This window comes from Gorilla gorilla, chromosome 1 (genome assembly GCF_029281585.2).
Source record: "Gorilla gorilla gorilla isolate KB3781 chromosome 1, NHGRI_mGorGor1-v2.1_pri, whole genome shotgun sequence".
In the NCBI taxonomy this organism is placed as follows: Eukaryota; Metazoa; Chordata; class Mammalia; order Primates; family Hominidae; genus Gorilla; species Gorilla gorilla.
This window is the reverse complement of record NC_073224.2, coordinates 54,287,277-54,313,420: the sequence shown is the minus strand read 5'-3', so window position 1 is coordinate 54,313,420 and position 26,144 is coordinate 54,287,277. Positions and strand designations below refer to the sequence as shown.

Genomic DNA, 26,144 nt, shown 5'->3' with positions numbered 1-26,144 from the left:
CCTAGATGAACCACTCTTTAATCCTTCTGTCTCTGTGCCAGTGCTTTGTTGTATAGCATGCCTAACCATTTCCTTTTTGCTTGTATCTTTTTAAATTTCAGGACTCCTCACAAATCCCAGGCCGACACGACAGCAGAGAAAACAGCAGACGATGTCTCTTCTAGCACCCCGCTCTGTGTGATCACCAATCGCCCTCTGCCTAGCACTGCCAATGGGGTTACAGCTACTCCTGTGCTCTCCATTACTGGAACAGATTCCTCTGTGGAAGCCAGGGAGAAGAGGAGGTATGTTGAGTTACTGATTTCATTTGTGGGGCTCTGCTTTGAGGTAGACGATAAAGGAATGGGCATAAAGCGTTTTTCCCAATTTCAAATACATTTATGAAAATATGTCTTTTTTTTTTTTTTTGAGACAGAACCTCACTCTGTCGCCCAGGCTAGAGTGCAGTGGTGCCATCTTGGCTCACTGCAACCTCCTCCTCCCGGGTTCAAGCGATTCTCCTGCGTCAGCCTCTTGAGTAGCTGGGACTGCAGGCGTGTGTCACCCCACCTGGCTAATTTTTTTGTATTTTTAGTAGAGACGGGGTTTCACTATGTTAGCCAGGATGGTCTCAATCTCCTGACCTCATGATCTATCCACCTCGGCCTCTCAAAGTGCTGGGATTACAGGCCTGAGCCACTGTGCCCAGTCTGAAAATATATCTTTATATTACTGTTCTGTATTTTGTCTCTGAGCAGTGAGTTTTTGGTGACTCAATTATTTATGATTATTTAGCATAGACACTTAACGCCATTATGGATTGATTTATTTATTTATTTTTATTTTTTTGAGACGGAGTCTTGCTCTGTCGCCCAGGCTGGAGTGCAGTGGCGCGATCTCGGCTCACTGCGGGCTCCGCCTCCCGAGTTCATGCCATTCTCATTCCTCAGCCTCCCGAGTAGCTGGGACTACAGCTACCTGCCACCACGCCCGGCTAGTTTTTTGTATTTTTAGTAGAGATGGGGTTTCACCATGTTAGCCAGGATGGTCTTGATGTCCTGACCTCGTGATCTGCCCGCCTCGGCCTCCCAATGTGCTGGGATTACAGGCGTGAGCCACCGCGCCCGGCTGTTGTTATGGATTTAAGCATATCTTTTTTCTGTTTGTCTTGTGATAGAGACAATTGTTAGGCATTATTTCACCATTTTGTAATGGAGAACCTGTGAAGCAGAGAGAAGGATCTTTTGTTTTTTTATGGATAGTCTACGTTGACTTCTCTGGCAGCAAAGAAAGGAAACAGTATGACACAAGGCTCAAAGAAATAGAACTAGTATATAAACTTTTGATTAATTTGAGAAGAATACCAGAAAAAGAAATGAATAATATGTGATGATATGGTAGAAGAATAGTGACTAGATATTCTGTAATTTCTTTAGAGAGAAGTTATGAGAGAATATTGTGAATTGACATACAAGAGATTTAAGGTAGAAGCTAAGAAAAACTTTTTGATTGCCAGCGTTAAGAGAAACATTAGAAAATGTGACCGAGCAAGAATGGGTCATTTTCTCCTACTTGAGGAAGTATTAAAAATAGAATGTACTGCATTTGGGAGTTTCAAATTGTACTTAAAGACTAAGGCTATAATTATCCCTTGTTAAGATTAGACCAGGTGAAATCTTATCAAAATTTAGATTTCAGTTTGACTTCATATTATTTTGAATATCCAAAGGAATGAGCTTTTATATTTGTGTGTATTAAGAGATTGTCTTTTCTCCAATGTATGTTCTTGGCACCTTTGTCAAAAATGAGTTCACTGTAGATGTATGGATTTATTTCCGAGTTCTCTACTCTGTTCCATTGGTCTATGTGTCTGTTTTTATGTCAGTACTATGCTGTTTTGGTTATAATAGCTTTGTGGTATCATCTGAAGTCAGGTAATGTTATTCCAGTTTTGTTCTTTTTGCTTAGGGTGGCTTTGCTATTCTGGGTCTTTTGTAGTTCCATATGAATTTTAGGATTATTTTTTCTATTTCTGTCAAGAATAGCATTGGTATTTTGATAGGGATTGTATTGAATCTGTAGATTGCTTTGGGTAGTATGGACGTTTTAACAATATTGATTCTTCCAGTCCATGAATATGGAATATCTTTCCTTTATTTGTGTGCTGTTTAATTTCTACACCAGTGTTTTATAGTTTTCATTGTAAAGATCTTTTAGTTATTTGATTAATTCCTAGGTATTTTATTTTATTTGTAACTACTGTAAATGGGTTTACTTTCTTGATTTCTTTTTCAGATTGTTCACTGTTGGCAAATAAAAGTGCTAGTGACTTTTGTATGTTGATTTTGAATTCTGCAACTTTATTGAATTTTTCAGTTCTGATAGTTTTTTTGGTGGAGTCTTTAGGTTTTTCCAAATATAAGATTATCTATCTGCAAACTTCTTCCTTTCCAATTTGTATGTCATGTATTACTTTCTCTCTCTCTCTCTTTTTTTTTTTTTTTAATAGAGATGGGGTCTCACTGTGTTGTCCAAGCTGGTCTCAAACTCCTGGGCTCAAGCCATTTTCCCACCTCTGCCTTCCGAAATGCTAAGATTACAGGCGTGAGCCACTGTGCCTGGCCTATTGCTTTCTCTTGTCCGATTGCTCTAGGTAGGACTTCCAGCACTATATTGAATAACAGTGGTTGAAAGTGGACATCCTTGTCTTGTTTCAGATCTTAGAGGAAAGGCTTTCAGTTTTTCGCCATTCAGTATGATAATAGCTGTGGGTTTGTCATATATGGCTTTTAGTGTGTTGAAGTATGTTCCTTCTGTACCCAGTTTTTTGAGGGTTTTTATCATGAAAGGATGTTGAATTTTATCAAATGCTATTTCAGCATCAATTGAAATGATCATAGTGTTTTTATCTTTCATTCTGTCAATATGATATATCACATTGATTGACTTGTGTATCTTTGAACCATCCTTGCATCCCTGGGATAAATCCCACTTGGTCATGATGAATTATCTTTTTAATGTGTTGCTGAACTTGGTTTGCTAGTATTGGCCTGTAGTTTTCTTTTTTTGATGTGTCTTTGTCTGATTTGGTATCAAGGTAATGTTGGCCTCATCAGATAGGTTTGGAAGTATTCCTTCCTTTTCTGTTTTTCAGAATAGTTTGAGTAAGACTGGTATTAATTCTTCTTTAAGTGTTTGGTAAAATTCAGCGGTGAAGCCATCAGGTCCCACGTGAGTATGTATGTATGTGTAGTAAGTATAAAAGATACAATACAAGTTAAACAAGATGCAAGATACAATACAAATTGAACTTTTTATGTTTGCTTATTATAAGGACAGCTCTAATGTGTCTATTATAAAGACAGTTTTTTTTTTTAATAAAGACACATTTTGAGAAAGAAGGGAGATGTTGAGTTGGAAAATAGTGTTTTTCTTCTTCTTTTCTTTCCCGTCCTTTCTTTTTTCTTTTTTTCATTTCTTAACATAAAATGGAAGAAAACTAATTTCTGGGCTAACAGGTTTCAGAGCCAATAACTGTCTTTTCAAAATTGGTCTCCAGCCAAGGAAATAGTAATAAATCAATCTTGAATAGTAAATGCTTCTATACTTAATAGCTCAAATGTAATTTAGATACTATTAGTTTCACCTAGAAACTAAATGCAAAAGTAATCTCTAGCTGACAAAAACTCTCTTTAAAAAATCTTTCTGAGCTGAAAGAAGTAAAATGAGTTAAATTCATCATTAAGAGCATGATCCCAGAAAGGATGGGGGAAATCAGGTTGTTTATAAAACTGCATTATTAAATACCTTGTTGCATGAACTGTTATTTGGAGAAACTTAGTTTTACTGCCTTCTGGAAATGTTGTAACCTACAATCAATAAGATAGTACCTGTAACAGAGACCAGATATATGAATCAAAGGGTTAAATCAAAATATTAGTGAATTATGAGTTGAATGTGGTACATCAAGTACAGGTCAAAATAAGTGCATTTTAGGAATGGCACAAGATAAGTAAGTAGGGAGATGTTAGATGTAGACTGGTTGGACTCATTCACTGGATATGTTCTAGCATTCATTCATCTTCAAAATACTTACTGAATATTTTAAAGTACCTGTTGCCAGGTGCTATGAGAAGCCCAGGTGATACATCAGTGAACCAGACAAATATGATGTGAGCCCTTGTGAAACAAATATGCTAGTGAAAAAGAAAAATGTAAATAATTATATTTGTGTAATATAAAGAAGTAGTATGAGTTGTCATAACAGTGTCATACCAAAAATCTGCCGATAGAAGACTTCCCTTCTTGGCCAGGTATGGTAGCTCACACCTGTAATCTTGGCACTTTGGGAGGCCAAGTTGGGAGGATCACTTGAGACCAGGAGCTCAAGACCAGCCTGGGCAACACAGCAAGACCCCATGTCTACAAAAATAAAATTAACTGGGTGGTGGCACATGCTTCCAGCTGCTTGAGAGCCTGAGACGGGAAGAGCTCTTGAGCCCCAGAGTTTGAGGCTACCATGAACTATGATAACACCACTGTACTCTATCCTCGACCACAGAGCACAACCCTGTCTCTAAAAAAAAAAGATTTCCCTTCTCCTGGAGGATGAAAGAAGGCTCTCATGAGGGTGTGATACTGCTCAACCTGAGATCTGCTGGTTAAGTAACAGCTAAGTGAAGAGAAGGGAGTGGGCATTGCAAACAAAAGATCTGGCAATTGAAAAGACACTGAGGTGGAAAGGTACTTGATCTTTTGGAGAAACTGAGAGAAGGCATTGTGACTAAGAGTAGAGAATGAGGGAGAGAGGTCTAGGATGAAGCTTGAGGAGTGGGTAGGAGCTATATACATATATATATATAGACAGAGAGAATTCACATACCATACAATTCACTCATTTAAGGCATACAATGCAGTGGTTTTTAGTATATTCACAGATATGTGGAGCCATCATCACAGTAAATTACAGAACATTTTCATCATCTTAGAGAGAAATCCTTACCCTGTAGCTATCCCCCACAATCTCCTCATTCCTCCTAGGCCTAAGCAACCACTGATCTACTTTTTGTCTATAGATTTGCTTATTTTGGACATTTTATATAAATGGAATGAAAATACAATCTTTTGTGCCTGACTTCTTTTACTTAATATAATGTTTTCAAGGTTCATCCATATGATAGCATGTATCAGTACTTTATTCCTTTACATGGGTGAATAATATTCCATCATATAGATAATGCCACATTTTGTTTGTCCATTCATAAGTCAATGGACACTTGAGTTGTTTCCACCTTTTAGTTATTATGAATAATGTTACCACAAGCATTTGTGTAGAAGTTTTCGTGTGGACATGTGGTTTGATTTCTCTTGATTATATACCTAGGAGTAGAATTTCTGGGTCATATGCCACTAGAAGATTTTAAGCAAAAAGTACCATGACGTGACCTATAGTTTTTAAAGTTCTGACTTTTAAACTCTGGCTGCAGTTTTACATATGAATTGGATGAGGAAAAATACACAAGAATGGATGTGAGATGACCAGTAAGGAAACCACTGCAGAAGAAAGGCTCATGAGAGAGAACAGTGGCTTGCACTGAGATAATGGTAGAAGAGATAGAGAAAAGTGAATGATCTTGGCCAGGCACGGTGACTCATGTCTGTAATCCCAGCACTTTGGGAGGCTGATGGGGGTGGATCACTTGATGTCAGGAGTTCTAGACCAGCCTGGCCAACACAGTGAAATCCCTTCTCTAATAAAAATACAAAAATTAGCCAGGAGTGGTGACACACGCCTGTAATCCCAGCTACTTGGGAGGCTGAGGCAGTAGAATCGTTTGAGCCTGGGAAATGGAGGTTGCAGTGAGCCGAGATTGTACCAGTGCACTCCAGCCTGGGCGACAGAGCAAGAATCTGTCTCAAAAAAAAAAAAAAAAGAAAGAAAGAAAGAAATGTGAATGGTTTGAAAATATGTTTAGGAGGATAATTCCAACATGGTAGATGGAACTTATAAGGCTCCCTTGCCCATTATAAACAGAAATTCACAGTTGAATTCAGAAGAATAATAGGGAACTCTCAGATGACAAAAGTGAAGAGTACTCAAAAGCCAGAGTAGTTTGAGTGACCCAGGGTTGGTGTCAGACCTATATGTAGACCATAAGGTCTGGACACTCAGATTTTAATGCCGTGTGTGTAGAAAGCATGGCTGTGGACCTACTAAGGCTGCAAGTTGTAACTAAGAAACTATATCAAGCTAGAAATCTCAAAGGGTTCATGAAAAGGGTACTTTGCCCATAGCTCAAAGGAGTGGCAAGGAAGGAAATCTATACAAGCGTCAGGGTAGGGCAGACGACTCACTTGTGAGAAATTTTCACTATTCATATAGTTTAGAAATCCCAAAAGTCAAGGATTTAATACAAAAACTGTGTCTGTACTCTTGAAACTCTGGGGCCCTGGCACAAGTAAATTCAAAACCACCTTGAAGGAACACATCTGCAATCCAGAGTAAAAGACTGTAAACTGTAAAAACAGTTTCAACCAAAGATGAATTCACATAAAACATAAACACTGAAGGTCACCATGAGGGAGAGTTCTATAACAAACTCATAGATGCAGACTAACATGTAATAAAAGTTTTAAATGCAGAAAGAAACCTCAAACTATTATTGGAATAGGTAACAAGAATTACAGTTGACCAGCTGTATTGAAGATAGACACACGTATAGGAACAGTTTGGTAAATGAATCAGGAATGGTTTTTAAAGTATAAGATTTTGCAAAATAGTATTATCTATATAGAATCTTGTTTAAATGGGAACCCACATATATAAAGCACCTAACAACCATTTATTGAGAGACTGCCATGTGCCAGGCACAGAGACATTAAGGATACAAGACCAAAGAAAACATTTTTTTGGCTGGGCGCAGTAGCTCACACCTGTAATCCCAGCACTTTGGGAGGCCGAGGCGGGTGGACTGCTTGAGGTCTGGAGTTCAAGACCAGCCTGACCAACATGGCGACACGCCATCTCTACTAAAGAAATACAAAAAATTAGCTGGGCATGGTGGCACGTGCCTGTAATCCCAGCTACTAAGGAGGCCGAGGCAGGAGAATCACTTGAACCTGGGACGCAGAGGTTGCAGTGAGCTGAGATTGCGCCATTGCACTCCAGCCTGGGAGACAGAGCGAGACTCCGTCTCAAAAAAAAAAAAAAAAAAAAGAAAACATTTTTTCTACGCTTGAGGATATAACTATTATGGGAAGTCAAATAAGTACATCAAATATTATTGTACAATTGTTAAGTGCTGTGGTAAAGATATGTATAGATTGCTATGAGAGCATAGAGGAGGGGAATCTAAATTAGATTGAATAGGGTGACAAGGAAGGCCTACCAGAGGAGGTAACTGGAGTTGAATTTTGAAAGGCAACTTTAAGTTAACTATAAGTAGTAATAGGAGGATGGTATTTGAGAGGAAACATGAGAAATTCAAGAAACAAACAAGTTTAGAATGCCTGAAGCTGGGAGAAGGTGAGGCCAGGCTAGCATATCTGAAAGTGTCTTTTGTGGAAACAGATTTAGATGAAGGAAAAAAAAAAGTATGCTGTGGCTAAATGAATTTGGGAACAATGGATTAAACAAAATTAAATAGGATCACTCAAAAGCCTTCTTAGGGTCATTCCTTCTCTGGGGAATGGGGAGAGTGGGACATGGGAGTGGTTAGGGAATTTGCAGCATTTTCCAAATTTCTGAGTCCATCTAGTAGTTTTGTTTTGTTTTTCAAAGAAACCCAAGACTGGTATTCCACTGGAGAAACTTCGGAAATTGTCAAGCTAGAGAGGTAGGCAGGAACCAAATCACATAGATTTTTGTCTGTCCTATGCTAAGAAATTTGAATTTCTAGTCTCAAAGCTATGGAATACAATTGAGGGATTTCCAGCAGGGGAATGACTTGATCAAATAAAACATATCATTTAAGCCTTTACAGAATTAAAGCCATTTAGTTTCTCTGGCTAGACAAGCATAAACTGAAAGAAAAAAAAATCAGATGTTTTGAAAACAGCTAAATTTTCCTTCTGAAAGAGCATGCTGGATGCTAATTCTACTCTTGAAGCTGCAGCTTTCTCTGTAATCAGCTCATTGTGGAAGCATTTTGACTCCTACTGGGAAACCTTGATAAAAGCCTGAAGCCTGTGTTCACAGGTCCAATTTCAAACAATTAGTGAGCATTGGTCTTGCCACAGCAAGACCAAAGTAGTAGAAGGTTCTCTCTCAGAAATAATCTCCATTTGCAGGGTAATTAAAGCACTTCAGTTGGGGAGTGGGTTTTACCATTAAATTGCACAGCTGGCTCTCCTTTTCTGAGAATGTTTTATCTTAAGAGGGGATAAGTGGGTATGTGCATACCAATTGGCCAATGATCAGTCTCAGCTTTACACCCTTGTGCTAACAGTCCTTTACTCAGTTTAACTACAGATATGTTGCTAAATGAGCAAAGCTAAATATAAAAGAATACGTTATGATGCCAAATAGTAATAAACATGGAAATGTTAATATTGGATTTTTGGGTGTATTATGGATACTTTTTATTTTTATTTTTTCTGTATTTTCCAGAGTTCCAGAATGATAAAGGATTACTGTTATTATGGGGCAGAGGGAGCAGGAGGGCATGAAGGAATATTAATTATAGGGACAACAGTCTTTCTTATAATGTAAGTCTGTGAAGAAGGCTGTGATCGTTGAAGAGTAAATATAATAGAGATTCAAGGTTTGCAGGATTCTAGATAATTTATGGTTTTGCATACACAGTACAGAACTTGTACAACAGTTTATTCCTTTTTGAGAAGGGCATAATCTTGGATTTGTGAAGTTCCTTTTTTTCCCCCCTGAAAAGCTCAAGTGTGCTTAAATGTATTCTCTTTGTAAGATGGAAAGGAATAGAACAATATGCTCCCTATTTTACAAATGGGAATGCTGAGGCCCTAAAAGCATAGAGTCATTTGCTTAATATGACACTCTGAGTCAGAGGCACAGTAGAGACCATCACCTAGGCCTTCTTTTCCTCCTCATTGAATTCACTGACCATTTCTTCTATTGAATTTAAGTATTATCCATTCAGAATAAAGGTTTTGACTCAGGGGCCAGTCCACAGCTCAGAATGCAACAGTCTCTATCTTTAGGGCTTTCTGATAACTGCCATTCAGTCTTTGGATTGCTTGTGAGAACTATAGGAACCAACAAGGTCATCTGATTATAAAGGGACTGATTTGACAGGACAGAAATGGCAAGTGGCAAGCTGTTGGCAGATAGCTCTGCAGAAATACCAGGGCCAGGCAGCAGCTGTCACAATAGGGTAGTGGTTGGGTTCATTTTCCAAAGCTCCAAGTTTTCCTTAGCAACAAAATGTAAACAATTCCCATTGCTAATATTAGAGTCTAATAGTGTCTGACTTTGATTCTTTTGTTTTTCCTTTAGCTTTTTCTCTCTCACCCAACCCTGAATTTTACCTCTTTTTTAATTGTGCTCTTTCTTTTCTTTGTAGAAATGGTTAAAAATAGTTTTTCTCCACAATAAGCTAAAATTGTCTTTCCCAAATAGCTCACATTACATATGACTCTGCTTTGCTTGGTCAAGATACAATGAGTACTGGCTGAGTCATATATACCACACTTATGCACCTTCCTCAGTCCGTTGGGGTCTTTATAAGCTAGGTAGTTATACCTACTAATGTGAAGCTGTCAGCAGATTAATTTGGCATCATCTTTGGAATGTTCAAAATTTAAACCAAGAATTTAAACTCTGAGTTATGGTTTTTAAAAGTCATTTGATTTGTTCCCCTGTGTCCAAGCTAAAGACTGGCAGTTGTCAATTCAAAAAGGTACTCAAAGAGGTTCCACAAACGACTCCAATCTTTCTCCATTTTTGTTCTAAAGTGGTTAGTTATCTGAAAGTCTGTGGCCATGCTGCCATTACCAAGTTTTTTCTCTACTGATAGAAATAAGCTCTCTCTTCCTAAGTATGAATATTGAACAAGAAGAGAGTGAAACATATGTAGCAGTGGGTACATTTTCTACTATATTACAATTCTGGAGGTCTCTGGATTGCTTTTAGAATTAGGATTATGTTGTGGGACTCTGAACAATTCTGGAATAGAAAGAAAAAAGGTGATTCTTTCAGTGCTTTGGCCCTAATCCTTAGGTAGCAAAATGACAAGAGGCTTCACCAGGCTGAATATGCCTTACAAACAAACTGCTTTCAGTGTCATATGGCACCTCTATGTAATTTTTTTTCAGAATATGTCCCTTTGAAATAATAGTGATGATATGTTGCTGCCTGAGAGATGAGGCTACCCCTAGATAACTGTGAATGGCTAGACTTAGTGGGAAATGCACAGGATTGATTTAAGAGTTCCAGTTCAAATGGGGCATGGTAGCTGACACCTGTAATCCCAGCTACTTGAGAGGCTGAGGCAGAAGGATCACTTGATGCCAGGAGCTCAAGACCAGCCTGGGCAATATAGTGAGATCCCCATCTCTTTAAAAAAAAAAAAAAAAAAGAATAGTCCAGTTCGGCCTTTTATATGTGTGATTTTGGTTAAATAAATCAAGTTCCGTTTCTGACTCTTTCCTCATATGTAAAAAAGGGATAATGCTTACCTTGTTTGCATGTATTTGAGGATTAGAAATAATTTACGAGTAACCTAGATTTTCCCAAATCTATCTCATGGAGCTATTGTGAGGATCAAATGAGACAGACTATGTGAAAGTGCTTTGCAAACTACAAAACAATTTAGAGATATGTATGACAATTATTTATGTCATTACCAGTGAAATGCTTTTTTGACTTTCATTAAGATCCATTCCTAGCTTCTCCAGAGCTAATACATTTGGAAATAAGATCCACCCTAAAATGCTAAATATTAATACCATTTTAGATTTTAGGGATGTTTTATTTAATTTTTAAACCCTACATGCTATAGGGATTCCATATCTCAAGTTTAGGAGACTTAATTTTTAAATTTAAGCTCACTTGTCCTGCCTCTGATGTCCTTACCAATTATTTATAATGTTATACATTATTTTCTGCAGCCCTAAGGGAAAATCTCGATTGTGGTGACATAGTAAGTGGCAGCCATACACAGGTACCTTCTTATGCCTTTTCTCCCCTCACCAAGCAGTGTCCAGGAATCTAAGCATTTGAACATTAATATGAGGCAAGAGCTAGTGAGCTGAATGTGATAATGGTAGCAGTTGACCCTTGCAGGAAAGTTTGAGCCTGGGCCTCCTATCCCAGTGATATTCTTATGCTAAAAATATTAGTAATTCCCTCCCATAGATTCCTTTCCTGCCTAAGTTAGTGAGGTCAATTTCTGTTGTTTTGCAAACAAGTACACTCCATACTATGCAGTAGTGGATATTTTTGATACTAAGGTGAGCATGTTTTAAAATCGGTTATAGTGACGATTGCATAAATCTGAATATACTAAAAATCTTTAAATGGTACACCTAATGGGCATGTGAATTATGTCTCAATAAAGCTGTTTAAAAATAACATTAGTACTGTTTATCTCCACCAAACAGTTCTGGGAAGGGAGGCCTAGATGGTGTCTACTAAGAGTTAAAGCAATGAGATTTAGAGCCTTGAATAAAAGAGTCTATTTTCTTTTTTCTGTATTTCTGTTGCTAAACACGGCTGTTGCCAACACCATCTCACTTCATTTTCCAGAGACAAGGGCATTTGTCATGTGTTTCTCAGCCCACCACTTAACAGTTCAGGAGTGGAAGCTTAAAGTGTTTCCCCCTCCCCCTCACGACACATGCATTTAGAAGAAAGGACAAGAATCCATTTCCTTATGTAACAGAACCTCTGGTAGTTCTATTCCAGTTCCCAGCCACTTCAGAGTGAAGACAGTCACCCAACACCTGCTACTAAAAGCCCTTATCAGCCATGTTTTTGCGGTTAATCTCCTTCTGATAAAGTGGTTCATTTTTCAGAGCTGTGAATATTGGTGACATGTAGGAGGGACCAAAATTTTCAGCCCTCATTCAACCCTCCCTTCTTTTTTATCAGTTGATTTTCCCATGTTAGAAAAGGACAGTTGCTGGTACAATCTCATAAAATGGGCTCCAGTGTTTAGAGAAGGACAGTCAGAGGAGTGGCCACCTGTTTGTTGAAAACTGGGCTTCTGGGAAAGTTGCTGCACAGGTGTGTGGCGAGGTGTGTCTGAGGTAGCTTGACCTGCTCTCACCTGGAATGATTTGATCTGGCAATAGAGTTCCTTGCCATTCCTGGTTTTATGGAAATCAGAGGCACAGGAAGTTGATCTGGGTGTTCTGGGGAATTGAGACAAGCCTCTGCCATAGTTTGTTAGCACTCTATGTTTGGAGGCTAACTCCAGTGTGCTGAGTTGAGACATCAGCAAGTGCTGGGCCTGGAATGTCAGAAGCAGCAGGTAAAATTTGTTTGATAGCTTTAATGTCCTAGATGCATGTTTCTTTGGGAAACTGGCTTGGTTGCATACTTTGATTTGGTGGTATGGTTGGGGAAGTGGGAGAAGGCAAGTGGTAAGAATAAGATATAACCAGTTTGGAACTTCTCTAGTGTTTCTTCACATTCCTAATGAATTTAAACATGTGCACTGACTTATAAACATCAGACCCAAAAGATTAGGGTAGCAGAGGACAATTAAGAGTTTCAAGATGTAGAAACATGCTTCTCTTTTAAAGAAGAAACTGGAATTGGCACTGTTATTCTTAAGTTGGATAGTAAGACACAGGTGATGGTTTATTGTTCTTTATATCTTTTTTGTTTGCCTTAAATATTATATATGTTTTAAATAAGTAAAACAGAAAAAAGTATTGTTGGATATTTAGGGCAATTACAGAAAGAAGCTCATTTACATAGGTGAAGGGGCAGATTGCAACCTGAGTTGGCCTTTGAAATTATAAAATGAAGAGACTAGTTCAATCAGGTATGGGTAAAAGTTATTTACTTACTACACACTCTACAATCTGAATATTAATGGAAGTTAATGTTTTTCCATGTGTATAAGATGAGAAGTTTCCTAGTTGATCTTGTTCAGAGGACCAATTTCTGGACAGAATACAAACACATGCTGAATCAGGCAATATAGAAAATCCTGCTGATCGTTAGTCATTTTAGTTCTGTAGAGAGAGCACTCACCAAACTCTGAATTCAGCCTACCCAGGACTATACTTTTCTCTCTATTTTTCTTATCCCTTTCAACTCTTCTTCCTGGTAATTGCGTCACTTAGGTAGAAAGATTAGGCCTATTTCCTGTACATTTTACTTTCATGACCCTCTTCCTTTGTCCATGCGTGACCTTCTTTCTGGAATAGTTTTTTCTCACCTTCTTTGCTTAACAAAATTGTATTCATACTGTAAGAACTCCTGCAAATTAAAACCCACTACTGACTGCCCTGCTACACCCGAGCCCCAGGCTAAAACTAGTATTCTGTCTTCAGTGTTCTTTTTTTGTAACACTGTCTTAGGATTGGTTTACTAATTAATTAAATGGTATGTTGTTGCTTTTCATTACTACATTCTGAGCTTCTTGAGGGTGCTTTTAATTGGGTTTTCTTCACAGAGCCTAATACATAGTAGATGATGGGTAAATGTTTATTGAATAAAATTATTTCTCAAATGAAAATAAGCCCATGTGTAGTGATTTTCTATGCCCATAAGATGGCAGCAGAAGAATGTCTATTGATCTACTTGAGTGTGAAGCTAGCAAAGACCATTTTGTGTTTGGATGAGTTCGCAGATGAGCCTTTCTATCCCATTCCATTTAAGTGTTTTAATATAGGGAATGCAGATTTTTTTTGGCACATGAAGGCCCTTTGTGCACTTTCACCCTGGCACTTCTTCACACAAGAGCAACAGGTACAAGGGTATAAAGCTCCCTGGATTGCAAGAGAGGATACCTAGTTTACTCTCCAGCTAAGCCCACAATTTATGCCTTCTCAGGCAAGCCATTTAACTTTTCTTGTTCAGTTTCTTACTCAGCTAATTGGTGGAGTTAGGAGATCTATAGGGAATATTAGATTATAAAATAATAGCATTCTAAGTCATCAGTGACTGCCTTAGTTATGTGCTCAATATTGTGTTAAAAACTGTATGATAAAAAAGGGACATGCCCAAGTGCTCTCATGATCCAAGACATCAAATGTACACATAGTAAGGCATGAGTGTATATTAAGGAATAATATGTCCTTGAGAGCAAAATTGTGTTTAGGTAGGTATATTAAGAGTTCAGAGAAGATGAATGGTATGGATGGAGTAGTCAGAAGGGGCTTCGTGGAGCCAGAGGAGATTGAGTTGGCCTTTAAGTATATGAAAGGTTTAAATGCTGTAAGAGAATTAATGTTTTTGAAAACTTACTATAAGCCAAGTACCCTGCTAGATGCGTTTAATCTTTGTAACTTTGTCAGATAAGTAATATTCTTTTCTTAATTCACGTAAGAGAATGCATTGAGGCTCAGCTAGGTTAAGGAATCTGTCCACAGTCACAGAATTTGTAATGGAAAGCCAGAATTCAAAACCAGGTCTTTTGGACTTTGAGGCCCATGCTTGCTCTTCTACACCTCCAAGAAAATGTGTCCAAGGGGTCAGTCTTCACTGGATATTTGTATACCATGAGCTTGGCAATATAAGCACAATGGTTAGAATCTCTTGATATTTATTTGAAGGGGAAGTAGAACTTCTAGGAAATGAGTCTTTGTATAGGGAAATATCACTTCTGAAAGTGAAGCAAATTGAAAACTTGCTAGCCTCTCTGAAATCTAGATGGGAAATAGGGTTTTTTTGTTTTTATTTTTGTTTTGAGAACCAAATGATAGGTTGTCTTATGGGTCATCTGGCTGTCCAGGGTTGGCTGAGGTTGCTGAATATAAGAAGCTTATCTTTGGGAGAGTTCCAGAGCCTTGGGCAGGCATATTTCTATTTTAAGAAGTATTTTTAAAAATGGAATTGGCTGACAGCAATTACCTGAAGGCTTGTTTCTGATTCTTCTTTAAACAGTGATTTTTCTTCCTCTTCCTCAGAGTCTCTTAGATAATACTGGATAGTGTACTGACTAGCTTTTAAATTTATTTTTTCTAAGGAAATCTAGTCTTCTAACCTGATAAAGGGAACTAGAGTATGATTCACAGTCCTTGCGCACTTGTGCTGAAAATGGCTCATTAATCATTGACGTGTAAATAAAATATAGTAATAGCTCAAGAATCCTTTGAGAACTAAATTTCTTTATAATGAAACTGACAGTGTTTAATAGAACACTTAGCATACAAAATTCATAAAGATTGGGAAGCAAAACTGCAAGTTTAGCTCTATCTATTACAAAAATACACCTGCACAATGATTTTATTTGTCCTTGACAGTTTATTTTTCCTGTCGTAATAGGATTCACCTTTGACCCTGCTCTCTAGGGTTACCATATCTCACTCTTCCCTTCACTGTTAGTCTTGAAACAGTCTTCCAATTTCACTTTATCCATTTCCTGGCCTTCTATTCATTGTTCAACATATTGAAATAGAAATTCTGCCCCACCCCGCAATCCAGTGAATTTTTTCTGGCAAAGGGCCCTGTAAACTTTCTAATTACTAAATTCCTTAGTCACTTCATCTTTTACCTTGAATCCTGGCAGTAATTTATAATGTTGACTATTGCCTTCCTAAATTTTTATTCTACCATAACCTCTCTGATATTATTCTTTCCTGGCTCACTTCTACCTTTTCTGATTGCTCCTTCTTTGTGTTCTTTTTAGCCCTTTTTTTTCTGTAAACACCTTAGGCATTGTTCCTTAGGCTTCCTTCTTTTCTCTCCTTAGGACTCTCCCTAGCTGACCTCATCCATTCTGATTGCTGCAGCTAGCACTCAGATCTCTCTCTCCAGCTCAAACTTCTTTGCAGAAGTTCATTGTACTACATGTAAAGGACTTACTTAGGACAGTGCCTAACTTCTTGTAGGCACTCCATAACAATAGCCATTTCTGGCTGTTACTTTATCTCCTTATTTCTTATTTCCTTTATTTATCTATTTAAAGTATTGTTATAGGCATGTATTTCTGTAAGAATTCTCAAGTCCTCTTTAGAAAGATGGAATAAGCCAACAGGTAAACCAAATCTTTCTTTCCTCTAGCCTTAAAAAGGTAAGAGAAAGTCTTTGTTCTCACTTTTTTTTTAGAAATCTCTTTGCTAATTGTCTTACATGTCACCCAACTGAGAACTTGGAAATCAAACTAGAAGGCTTTTCATTCTTTACTTCTCATATTTAGTCTGTCATCAAGTCTTGTCTGTCATTCTCCTTAAGAATCCTTCAATTCCATCTTCTCCTCTCTTTCTGTTAACTCAGGCCCTCCTAACTGGGCCTTCCTCTCCCCTGCCCCACCCACCATTCCACCATCTACAGTGCAGCATTAGTGATCTTTCTTATATGCAAATCTCATCCAGTCACTGACTCCTGCTTAAAATCTGAGAATGGTCCTGCAAGCAATGCTGTCCTCCCTTGTTTTCTAGGATGTCTCTCTTTTTATTTATTTTTTTAAATTATACTTTAAGTTTTAGGGTACATGTGCAGAACGTGCAGGTTAGTTACGTATGTATACATGTGCCATGTTGGTGTGCTGCACCCATTAATTCGTCATTTAGCATTAGGTATATCTCCTAATGCTATCCCTCCCCCCTCCCCCCACCCCACAACAGGCCCCGGTGTGTGATGTTCCCCTTCCTGTGTCCATGTGTTCTCATTGTTCAATTCCCACCTATGAGTGAGAACATGCGGTGTTTGGTTTTTTGTCCTTGCGATGGTTTGCTGAGAATGATGATTTCCAGCTTCATCCATGTCCCTACAAAGGACATGAACTGATCATTTTTTATGGCTGCATAGTATTCCATGGTGTATATGCACCACATTTTCTTAATCCAGTCTATCATTGTTGGACATTTGGGTTGGTTCCAAGTCTTTGCTATTGTGAATAGTGCTGCAATAAACATACGTGTGCATGTGTCTTTATAGCAGCATGATTTATAATCCTTTGGGTATATACCCAGTAATGGGATGGCTGGGTCAAATGGTATTTCTAGTTCTAGATCCTTGAGGAATCACCACACCGACTTCCACAATGGCTGAACTAGTTTACAGTCCCACCAACAGTGTAAAAGTGTTCCTATTTCTCCACATCCTCTCCAGCACCTGTTGTTTCCTGACTTTTTAATGATTGCCATTCTAATTGGTGTGAGATGGTATCTCATTGTGGTTTTGATTTGCATTTCTCTGATGGTCAGTGATGATGAGCATTTTTTCATGTGTTTTTTGGCTGCATAAGTGTCTTCTTTTGAGAAGTGTCTGTTCATATATTTTGCCCACTTTTTGATGGGGTTGTTTGTTTTTTTCTTGTAAATTTGTTTGAGTTAATTGTAGATTCTGGATATTAGCCCTTTGTCAGATGAGTAGGTTGCAAAACTTTTCTCCCATTCTATAGGTTGCCTGTTCACTCTGACGGTGGTTTCTTTTGCTGTGCAGAAGCTCTTTAGTTTAATTAGATCCCATTTGTCAATTTTGGCTTTTGTTGCCATTGCTTTTGGTGTTTTAGTCATAAAGTCCTTCCCCATGCCTATGTCCTGAATGGTATTGCCTAGGTTTTCTTCTAGGGTTTTTATGGTTTTAGGTCTAACATGTAAGTCTTTAATCCATCTTGAATTAATTTTTGTATAAGGTATAAGGAAGGGATCCAGTTTCAGCTTTCTACCTATGGCTAGCCAGTTGTTTTCTAGGAAGTCTCTTATTCTCTTTAGATTCTGCCCAGATCATCCCCTTGCAGCATTTTATTCCTGATACTCCTCAGATTTCCTCTCCAGAGCTATCTCTTTGTGGCAATTTTTGTCTTAAATTTTAATTATCAGTACTTAATATGTCCAGCTCCCTTACAAGATCTTGCTTCAGAACAGAGCATTTGGAATAGGTAAAGAAGGGTAAAGTGGTGGCTGGGCACGGTGGCTCATGCCTGTAATCCCAGCACTTTGGGAGGCTGAGGCGGGCGGATCACCTGAGGTCAGGAGTTCGAGACCAGCCTGGCCAACATGGTGAAATCCTGTTTCTACTAAAATACAAAAAATTAGCCAGGCATGGTGGCGCTTGCCTGTAGTCCTAGCTACTTGAGAGGCTGAGTCATTTGAACCCAGGAGGCAGAGGTTGCAGTGACCACTGCACTCCAGCCTGGGTGACAGAGCAAGACTCTGTCTCAAAAAAAAGAAAAGGAAGGTAAAATGGGAAACTGGTTGAATAGAATGAACAAAATGAGCGCATGAACCAATACATTATTGACCAAACTTTAAAAATGGTAAATAAATATGTAGGGAATTAGGGTCAACTCTAAAACAAAACTGAATAGCTCAGATTCTGAATTTCATCCATAACCTTAATTCAGTTCAATAATTGTTTTAGAGTACCTAATAAAGGGTAGGCACAATGCTAAATTTTAATGATGTAATGATAAAGAGTAGTCCCTACCTTCCTAGAACTTCGAGAATGGTGGTTAGTTGTGGGTAGAATAGCACTTTTTTTGTTATAATCTACAGTTTCGTATAGTGGCCAACATCTGACTTAATGAGCTAAGGCAGTTGTTGGTTTACATATTACTTTGTAGTGTGAGAAAATGTCAATGTGTTTCTTCAACAGTGAGTTTTAAAAATAACTACTGGGTACTAGGCTTAGTACCTGGGTGATGAAATAATCTGTACAACAAACTCTGTGACATGAGTTTACCTATATAAAGAAATAAAAAATAGAAGTTAAAAAAAATTTTCCTTAGGCTAGGACTGGGGTGACTACCAAGTAGCATGAGTGAGTTTTGGAGGGTGACAGAATTGTTCTGTATCTTGATTACAGTGACGGTTATGAGACTTTATGCATTTGTCAAAATTCAAACTCACAGACCTATTTGCTAAAAAGGGCAAATTTTACCATGTGTAAACTTACCTCAGGAAACCTGACTCAAAAAAGAAAAAAAAAATATGCCACTGAGTCTTAAAGGAATTTGATTCATCTGCAAAGTAGGGTAATTGGAAAGTGAAAATAATGGACTTATTTTAGAGGCTTTCTCTGAAGATAAGTCTAATTTAGGTCTTTTAGGGAGTTCTTTCTTTCTAGATCCTTTCCTTCATAATCTGAGCTAATGGAAAGTTCAGAAATCCCTGAAATTGCTAGCCAAATTTTGTGTATACGTAAGTGCTTTTTTAGGGGTAGGAGATTACATTTCTTATCTGATTGTTAAAGATGGGTTAGATTTCAATAAAGGTTAAGAACCGCAGGTCTAAGAGCTTTTCTGCTTCCCCAGATACCCCCTTTTTCCCCATTGGAGGCCATCCTAGTGATTACAGGAGCTGGAGACCGATTTCTAGGAGTTGGTGAGAGTAGACGAGTCTGTGAATCTACTGGTCGTAATACAGAGAGTCCACCTGTGCTAACACAGGTCTTTTCCTGATTGCCTACTTACGCAAGCTAGAACTCCTTTTTCTACCACTTCTGACCTCTATTCTCTCTCTTTGCCCCCTATGGCCGACCAATTTTTTTCTGGCATATTTAGCTTCCTTTAGTATTTAGCATGTACTGAGGAGTACCTGTGCTTTCTATATCACTATGAACTATGGTAATTAAAAAAAGTGTGAAATACAATTACATCTCTTTTATGTATATCTTACTGTTTGGAACAGTCCTTTAAATATTAATGATCATTTTTCAAAGTTAAAAGTTTCTAACCTTAACTTTTAAAAAGTTTACAAAATTTCCCACAATAACTGTATTTTAAATAGAAAATAAAAATTGCCCGTATTCTCACCATCGGCAGTATCAGTGCTAACATCTTTGTATATTTTATTTATTTTGAGATCATGCTGTATATGGTTTTTTCTTTTAAAAGATTATTGGCCAGGTGCAGTGGCTTATGCCTATAATACTAGCACTTTGGGAGGCAGAGGTGGGAGGATCACTTGCACTCAGGAGTTCAAGACAAGCCTGGGCAACATAGTGAGACCTCATCTCTACAGAGAATTATAAAGAAAAAAAAAATTTTAGCCAGGCATGGGAGCCTGTGCCTGTAATCCCAGCTACTCAAGTGGCTGATGTGGGAGGATCACTTGAGCCCAGGAGGTCGAGGCTGTAGTGAGCTATGATCATGCCAGCTATACTCCAGCCTGGGTGGCAGAGCAAGACCTCATCTCAAAAAAAAAAAAAAAAAAAAAAAAGAAAACAAAAAGTTACCAAATATCACAAACACCCAATCTCTCCATCTTCTGGTCTGATCAAATCCCAATATTTTGCCATATTTGCTTCAGTTATTAAGAATAAAATATAGCTAAGCTCCTGTGTATCTCTCCTCAGTCTCATCTCTTGACTCTCTCCCTAAAATTAATCACTATCCTGAATTTGCTATTTATCATTCTCAAATTTTTATCACTATTATTTTTCATTTGCATACTTATATAATTCTTTCACATGTTTTAATACTTTATATAAATGGTATAACCTGCACACATCATTCTGAAACTTGCTCTTGTCACTTAGCATTCTGTTTGTTCATTCTAAATGCTTATTTTAGTCCATTGTACAATTATACCACAGTTTGTTTTTGTTTTTTTCCTGTGCTGATGGACATTTAGGTATTTAGGTCTTTTTTTTTTTCTTCCCCTAATACTAATGATGCTGCTGTTTACATTCTTGTTCATGTTTCTTGACACAAACGTGCAAGAGTTTCTCAACAGTATTTATTTCCAAATGGAATTTCCGGGTCTATAGGGTAAGTGCATCTTCACTGGACACTGCCTGATTGCTCTCCTCTTTACTCTCACCAGCAATGTACGTGAGTTTCTCATTCTTTTCAACTAGGTTAGACTTAAAATGTTTTTTGTTTTTTTTTTTTTTGCTGCTACTGTTTTTTTGGTAATCTAAGGAAGATGAAATCATTTCACATTTTAATTTGCATTTTTTTTATTACTAGTGAAACAACATTTTCTCTTATGTTTATATGCTTTTCTGGTTTCCTTTTTTGTGAATTTCCTGATTATGTATTTTGTTGATTTTGTTGTTGTCATTAGGTTGGTTCTTTTTTAAATAATGGGTAAAGTTTTTTATATATTCCAGATATGAATATTTTGGAACTTACGTATATATAGTACTTTTTAGTTTGTCTTTTAATGTCTGTATTTCATCATATGAACGTTCTTTATTTAACCATTCCCCTTATTGTTTGATATATAGGTTATTTCCATATACATTTTGTGTGTTTAGTTTCTTGAACTATCTTGTTAAAAAAAAATGAGTGGTGGTGCTGAATTTGTCTTGGTCTACTTTGTAGTAAATGATAAATATTTGAGACAGTTGGCCAGGTCCAGCTGGTATAGCTGATGTGTGTGAAATAAAGCAGCACTCACTGGCCTTGTTGGTGCTTGAATCTGCCATTCTTACCATCAGTAACACTTGTTCTGACCAGTGAACTAACTGTAGAGTGACCTATGTAAGTAAAAACATTGTCATTGTGAAAGTGGCTTTGGCACTTGAGGCTGGCATGTTTTTAATGGAACAAACGTTCAGATGGAAAAGAATTCAAGATGATATAGTAGTTATCTAAGGTAGGTCACAGAAACACCAGACTCACACTTTCTCTAAAGCAAAAGGACTTCTCTGAGCCATAGCTTGGTGATAAATAACTTAGTGTCTAGAGCAGGGATCAGCAAATGTTTTCTGCAAAGGACCAGATAGTAAATATTTTAGACTTTTCAAGCCACATGGTTTCTGTTGCAACTGCTCCCTTCTACTGGTGTAGCACAGCAAGCAGTAGTCACACAGCCTTGCCCATTCATTTATGTGTTGTCTGTGACTGCTTTGGCCTCACAACAGAGCTGTTGAGTAGGCCTGCAAAACCTGAAAGATTTACTGTTTGGCCCTTTACAGACAAAATTTGCTGACTTCAGCCCCTGCAAACTCAGCACTCTTGACATTTGGGGCCAGTTAATTATAGGTCTAGATTTAAGAAATGCTTAGTTTGGCTGAGGGAAATTCTTTCTTAAAAAATTCTTAATGGAATTGTAGCTTTGATTCGTTGCTTAAACATCAGCTCTGATCTCAGTGTCAAATTAGAGAGGCCAAAAATGACACATGAGCATTTGAATGCAGTTGTCCTAAACTATGAAATCAGATCATATTTTGATATGTGACACATATTAGATCTAGAAATCTTCCTGATCTGTAGCTAGCTTATCAAATTGAGTGGTATGTATACTCTTTCTCTATCTAGGTTTAACCCATTTGTAGCAGATATGAAATTTGTTCCTGCATTTCTGTGTGTCAGGTGTTCCTTTTTTATCTATCTCTTCACAGCTGTTGGCATTTGCCAGCTGGCTATGCCTGAGCCTCAAGTGAGGCAGTATTTACAGCTCAGTTGGATGGATGCAGCAACTAGGGTAGCTCAAGGGCAGATGAAATAGGATCCAGAATGAGAATGCTGCATCTCTCTTTGCTCTGTCTTCTTTCACATGAGGAAGAATTTCTCTCTTTCACCTCCCTGTCAAGGGAGAAGTGGTATTGATTGGTTTGGTACAGTGTATAAAACATGCATCTAATGGAATGTTATTTTGGGAACTATTAGCAGCATTGGCTCTGCCGAGGCCCAAGATTTTGCCTTCTTTCCCTTTTCTCCTCCCCTTCCTTCTCCTCCTCCTTAGTAGCAGCTCCTTAGCAAATTGCAAGCTTTGCCTCTGGCTTGCTGTATAGCAGTGGCAGTGCAAGCCTTTTCCAGTTTCCAAGGGAGACCGGGTGCTGAGACTGCAGTCTTTCCCAGCAGCCACTTACCTTTCTTGCTATTCATTTCCACGCATCTCTTGACCTTCGTTCTGCTATGCAGGCCTGCTCGAGGAGGTAACAGCCTGTTTTCTTGGAGCGCTCTTTGTCAAAGGGGGCAGAGGGAAAGTAGGGTGGTACAGGGAAAGGCGTACAGAGACAGCAGAGTATAAATGCTGCAGTTGGGAAAAAGTAGCTCTAAAGTGTGCTGTATCTGTGGGCTTGTTCCTGTTTGCTATATCTATAGAACTGTTTTAAAGGTGGGAACCCCAGCATTATATCGTACTACTTAAAGTACCACATATAAAAATGTAAGATTACTGTAATACTGCCTCCAGGAAGCATAGGAGAAAAATGAGAACTTTGAGAGAAAGTGGAATCAATTGCTTTTAAACTTAGCTGACTAACAAATTGCATTTTTTTTTTTTTTTTTTTTTGAGACAGAGTCCCACTCTTGTCGCCCAGGCTGGAGTGCAGTGGTGTGATCTCACTGCAACCTCTGCCTTCCAGGTTCAAGTGATTCTCGTGCCTCAGCCTCCCCGGTAGCTAGGATTACAGGTGTAGGCCACTATGCAATTTTTTCTGTTTTTAGTAGAGACATGGTTTCCCTGTGTTGGCTAGAATGATCTCAAACTCCTGGCCTCGGGTAATCTGCCCGCCTCGGCCTCCTAAAATGCTGGAATTATAGGCATGAGCCACCGCGCCCAGCCACAAATTGCATTCTTGATGAAATTTTGTTAAGTTTATGTTTTATGAGTTGGATCTGGTTTTCAGGTTTGAGGAGAGGGCTTGATAATATTGTCTTTTAATTGGATTCTCGGCACTTCTAGAGCTGTGGTGTGCAGTATGGTAATCAGTAGCCATGTGTGGCTACTCAAATTTAAATAATTAAAATTAAATTTAAAATTTAGTTCCTCTTTTAACTGCTCAGTGACCACATGTGACTAGTGGCAACCATATTGGGCTGTGCAGGTATACAACATTTCCATTATTACACAAAGTTCTGTTGGTCAGTACTAAAGAAAGTAACCTATGAAATATAAGAAATGTAGTATTTGGCCAGACTGAGAATAGACATTTAGTGAGGAGACTTAGAGGCCGTTTGTTCAGAATCAGTATAAATTTGGATTCACCATGGTTTAAAGCTAAATGGGATCTTTAAAATTTTAGATTTACCCCTTTGTTTTACAGATGAAGAAACTAGAGTTCCAAGAGATTAAGTGATTCTCTTAAGGCCAAACAAGTAATTAATGGCAGAGCTAAAATTAGAACCCAGGTGCCTGTTCTTTCTATTGTACCATAGTATTAGCCTCCCCTTCCCAATTAGGAACAGCAAGGAAAATTTGAACTAAAATTTACCTCATAGGGTCCTAGCAACTGTAGAGTCAACTGCATCCTCCAAAGAAGAATTTATCCCTAATATTTTTAATGTTTATAGTTTGTTCATGGCAGTCTTATAGCATGTTGATGGAAATTTCTAGAAATGTAAAAATCATACTTTCCCAAGAATGGAGTGTTGATTATGACAGAGTTTTGGGAAATGTCAGGGGATGCTAGGAGAAGTTTAATGCAAGACATTGTTATCCATTAGTTCCCGATATTGCAGGATTTGCTAGAAGAAATGTCTTGCTACATAAATCTACATAGCTAGAAATACCATGGTACTGAGTGGAGGAAACAGTGTTCATTGTGGTGCAATATAAGAAAAGCTGTACCCGAAGCAGGAGAACATGGTTAGAATCCCTTTAGGTATATAACATTGTTACTTGGGTGTTTTAGCATCTCCTTAGGCCTTTATTGACTCATCCGTAAAATAGGAATACATTTTTTGTGTCTACCTGAAGTCTTAGAATTAGATCAAATGACATCTTGAATTCATAAAGTCTGTAGGCATAGGTCTGTGATTCCCGTGATCCCCCTAAGTCTGTCCCCCTGCCCCGGCCCCCAGCAGCTATCCATATGTACTTCCAGGTTGATATTAAAGAAGGTTTTTTTGGGATCTCTGAAGAACTTTTGTCGATGTAATCTTATGTTAATACACAGGACATTGGCTGGGCATCGTGGCTCATGCCTGTAATCCTAGCGCTTTGAGAGGCTGAGCCAGGCAGATCACCTGAGGTTAGGAGTTCGAGACCAGTCTGGCCAACACGGTGAAACTCCGTCTTCTCTATTAAAAAATGCAAAAACTAGCTGAGTGTGGTGGCATGCGCCTGTAGTCCCAGCTACTAGGGAGGCTGAGGCGGGAGGATTGCTTGAACCCAGGAGGCAGAGGTTGCATTGAGCCTGAGATTGTGCCACTGCACTCCAGCTTGGGCAACAGAGTGAGACTCTGTCTCAAAAAAAAAAAAAAAAGATATAGTTCAATGAATAATAAACTATCTTATAAGACTATTAGATATTCTGTAATTAATGACCACAGCATCCTCAGTGGTCAGTATTAGACATATACTATAAAATATTTATATAGTGTGTCTTTAATTATGTTTTTATATATTATAAGCTATATAATATATAAATATAGTAAATTTCTATGGCCAGGCTGTGGTGGCTTACCCTGTAATCCCATCACTCTGGGAGGCTGAGGCAGGGGATCACTTGAGGTCAGGAGTTTGATACCAGCCTGGCCAATGTGGTGGAAACCCCGCTCTACTAAAAATACCAAAATTAGCTGGGCCTGGTGGCACATGCCTGTAGTTCCAGCAACTCGGGAGGCTGAGGCAGGAGAACTGCTTGAACCTGGAAGGCAGAGGTTGCAGTGAGCCGAGATCACGCCACTGCACTCCAGCCTGGGAGACGGAGCAAGACTCTGTCTCAAAAAAAAAAAAAAATTTTTTTTTAGTAAGACATATACTACAAGAGACATCTATAAAACCTATATACTCAACTTAGTTCCTTTCCTGTTTGGAGTGAACATGTTTAAATACCATTCTCTCCTCAACAGATTTGAGGTATAGGACTCTAAAGCTACTTCAAAACCCAATTTCCCGTTGGATTCCAGACAAAATTTATTTTGTTTTCATTCTAGAGAAAGCAGCGTTGTTCTCTCCTTGGAAATTATGATTATTTCTTTTTTCATTCTTCTACTTGGAGTGGTTTTATTTTACTTAGGTAACCCTATGAACCTTCATGGAGAATATTTCAAGGGAATTAAGTTCTCTTCCAAATGAGTTAGCCATACCTGGTAAAAATAATTAAGGGGAACTCTTTGATTAAGATGTGATGAATATTGTAGCACACCTATCCTTTCTTTATTTTCCAAATTATTACTGATGAGCTTTTAATATGACAATGAAAATAATGTAGTAGTAAGAGTGTTGGT

General features: G+C 38.2%; 1 protein-coding gene across 12 annotated transcripts in view; it reads left to right on the top strand.

The window, feature by feature from the left end:
• PPP1R12B (protein phosphatase 1 regulatory subunit 12B) overlaps positions 1–26,144 on the top strand; it is a 237,926-nt gene that overhangs the window by 100,299 nt on the left and 111,483 nt on the right. For 11 of the 12 annotated variants that reach the window (XR_008673551.2, XM_019028846.4, XM_019028839.4 and 8 more), the window contains one exon: positions 102–284. Coding sequence is in view for 9 of the 12 variants with exons in the window: in XM_019028846.4 (XP_018884391.3) it covers positions 102–284 (183 nt within the window). In the remaining 3 variants the exon portion in view is untranslated. Of the gene's footprint in view, positions 1–101; positions 285–26,144 lie in introns of those variants that run through there. The other variant, XR_010135054.1, reaches the window with a different exon arrangement.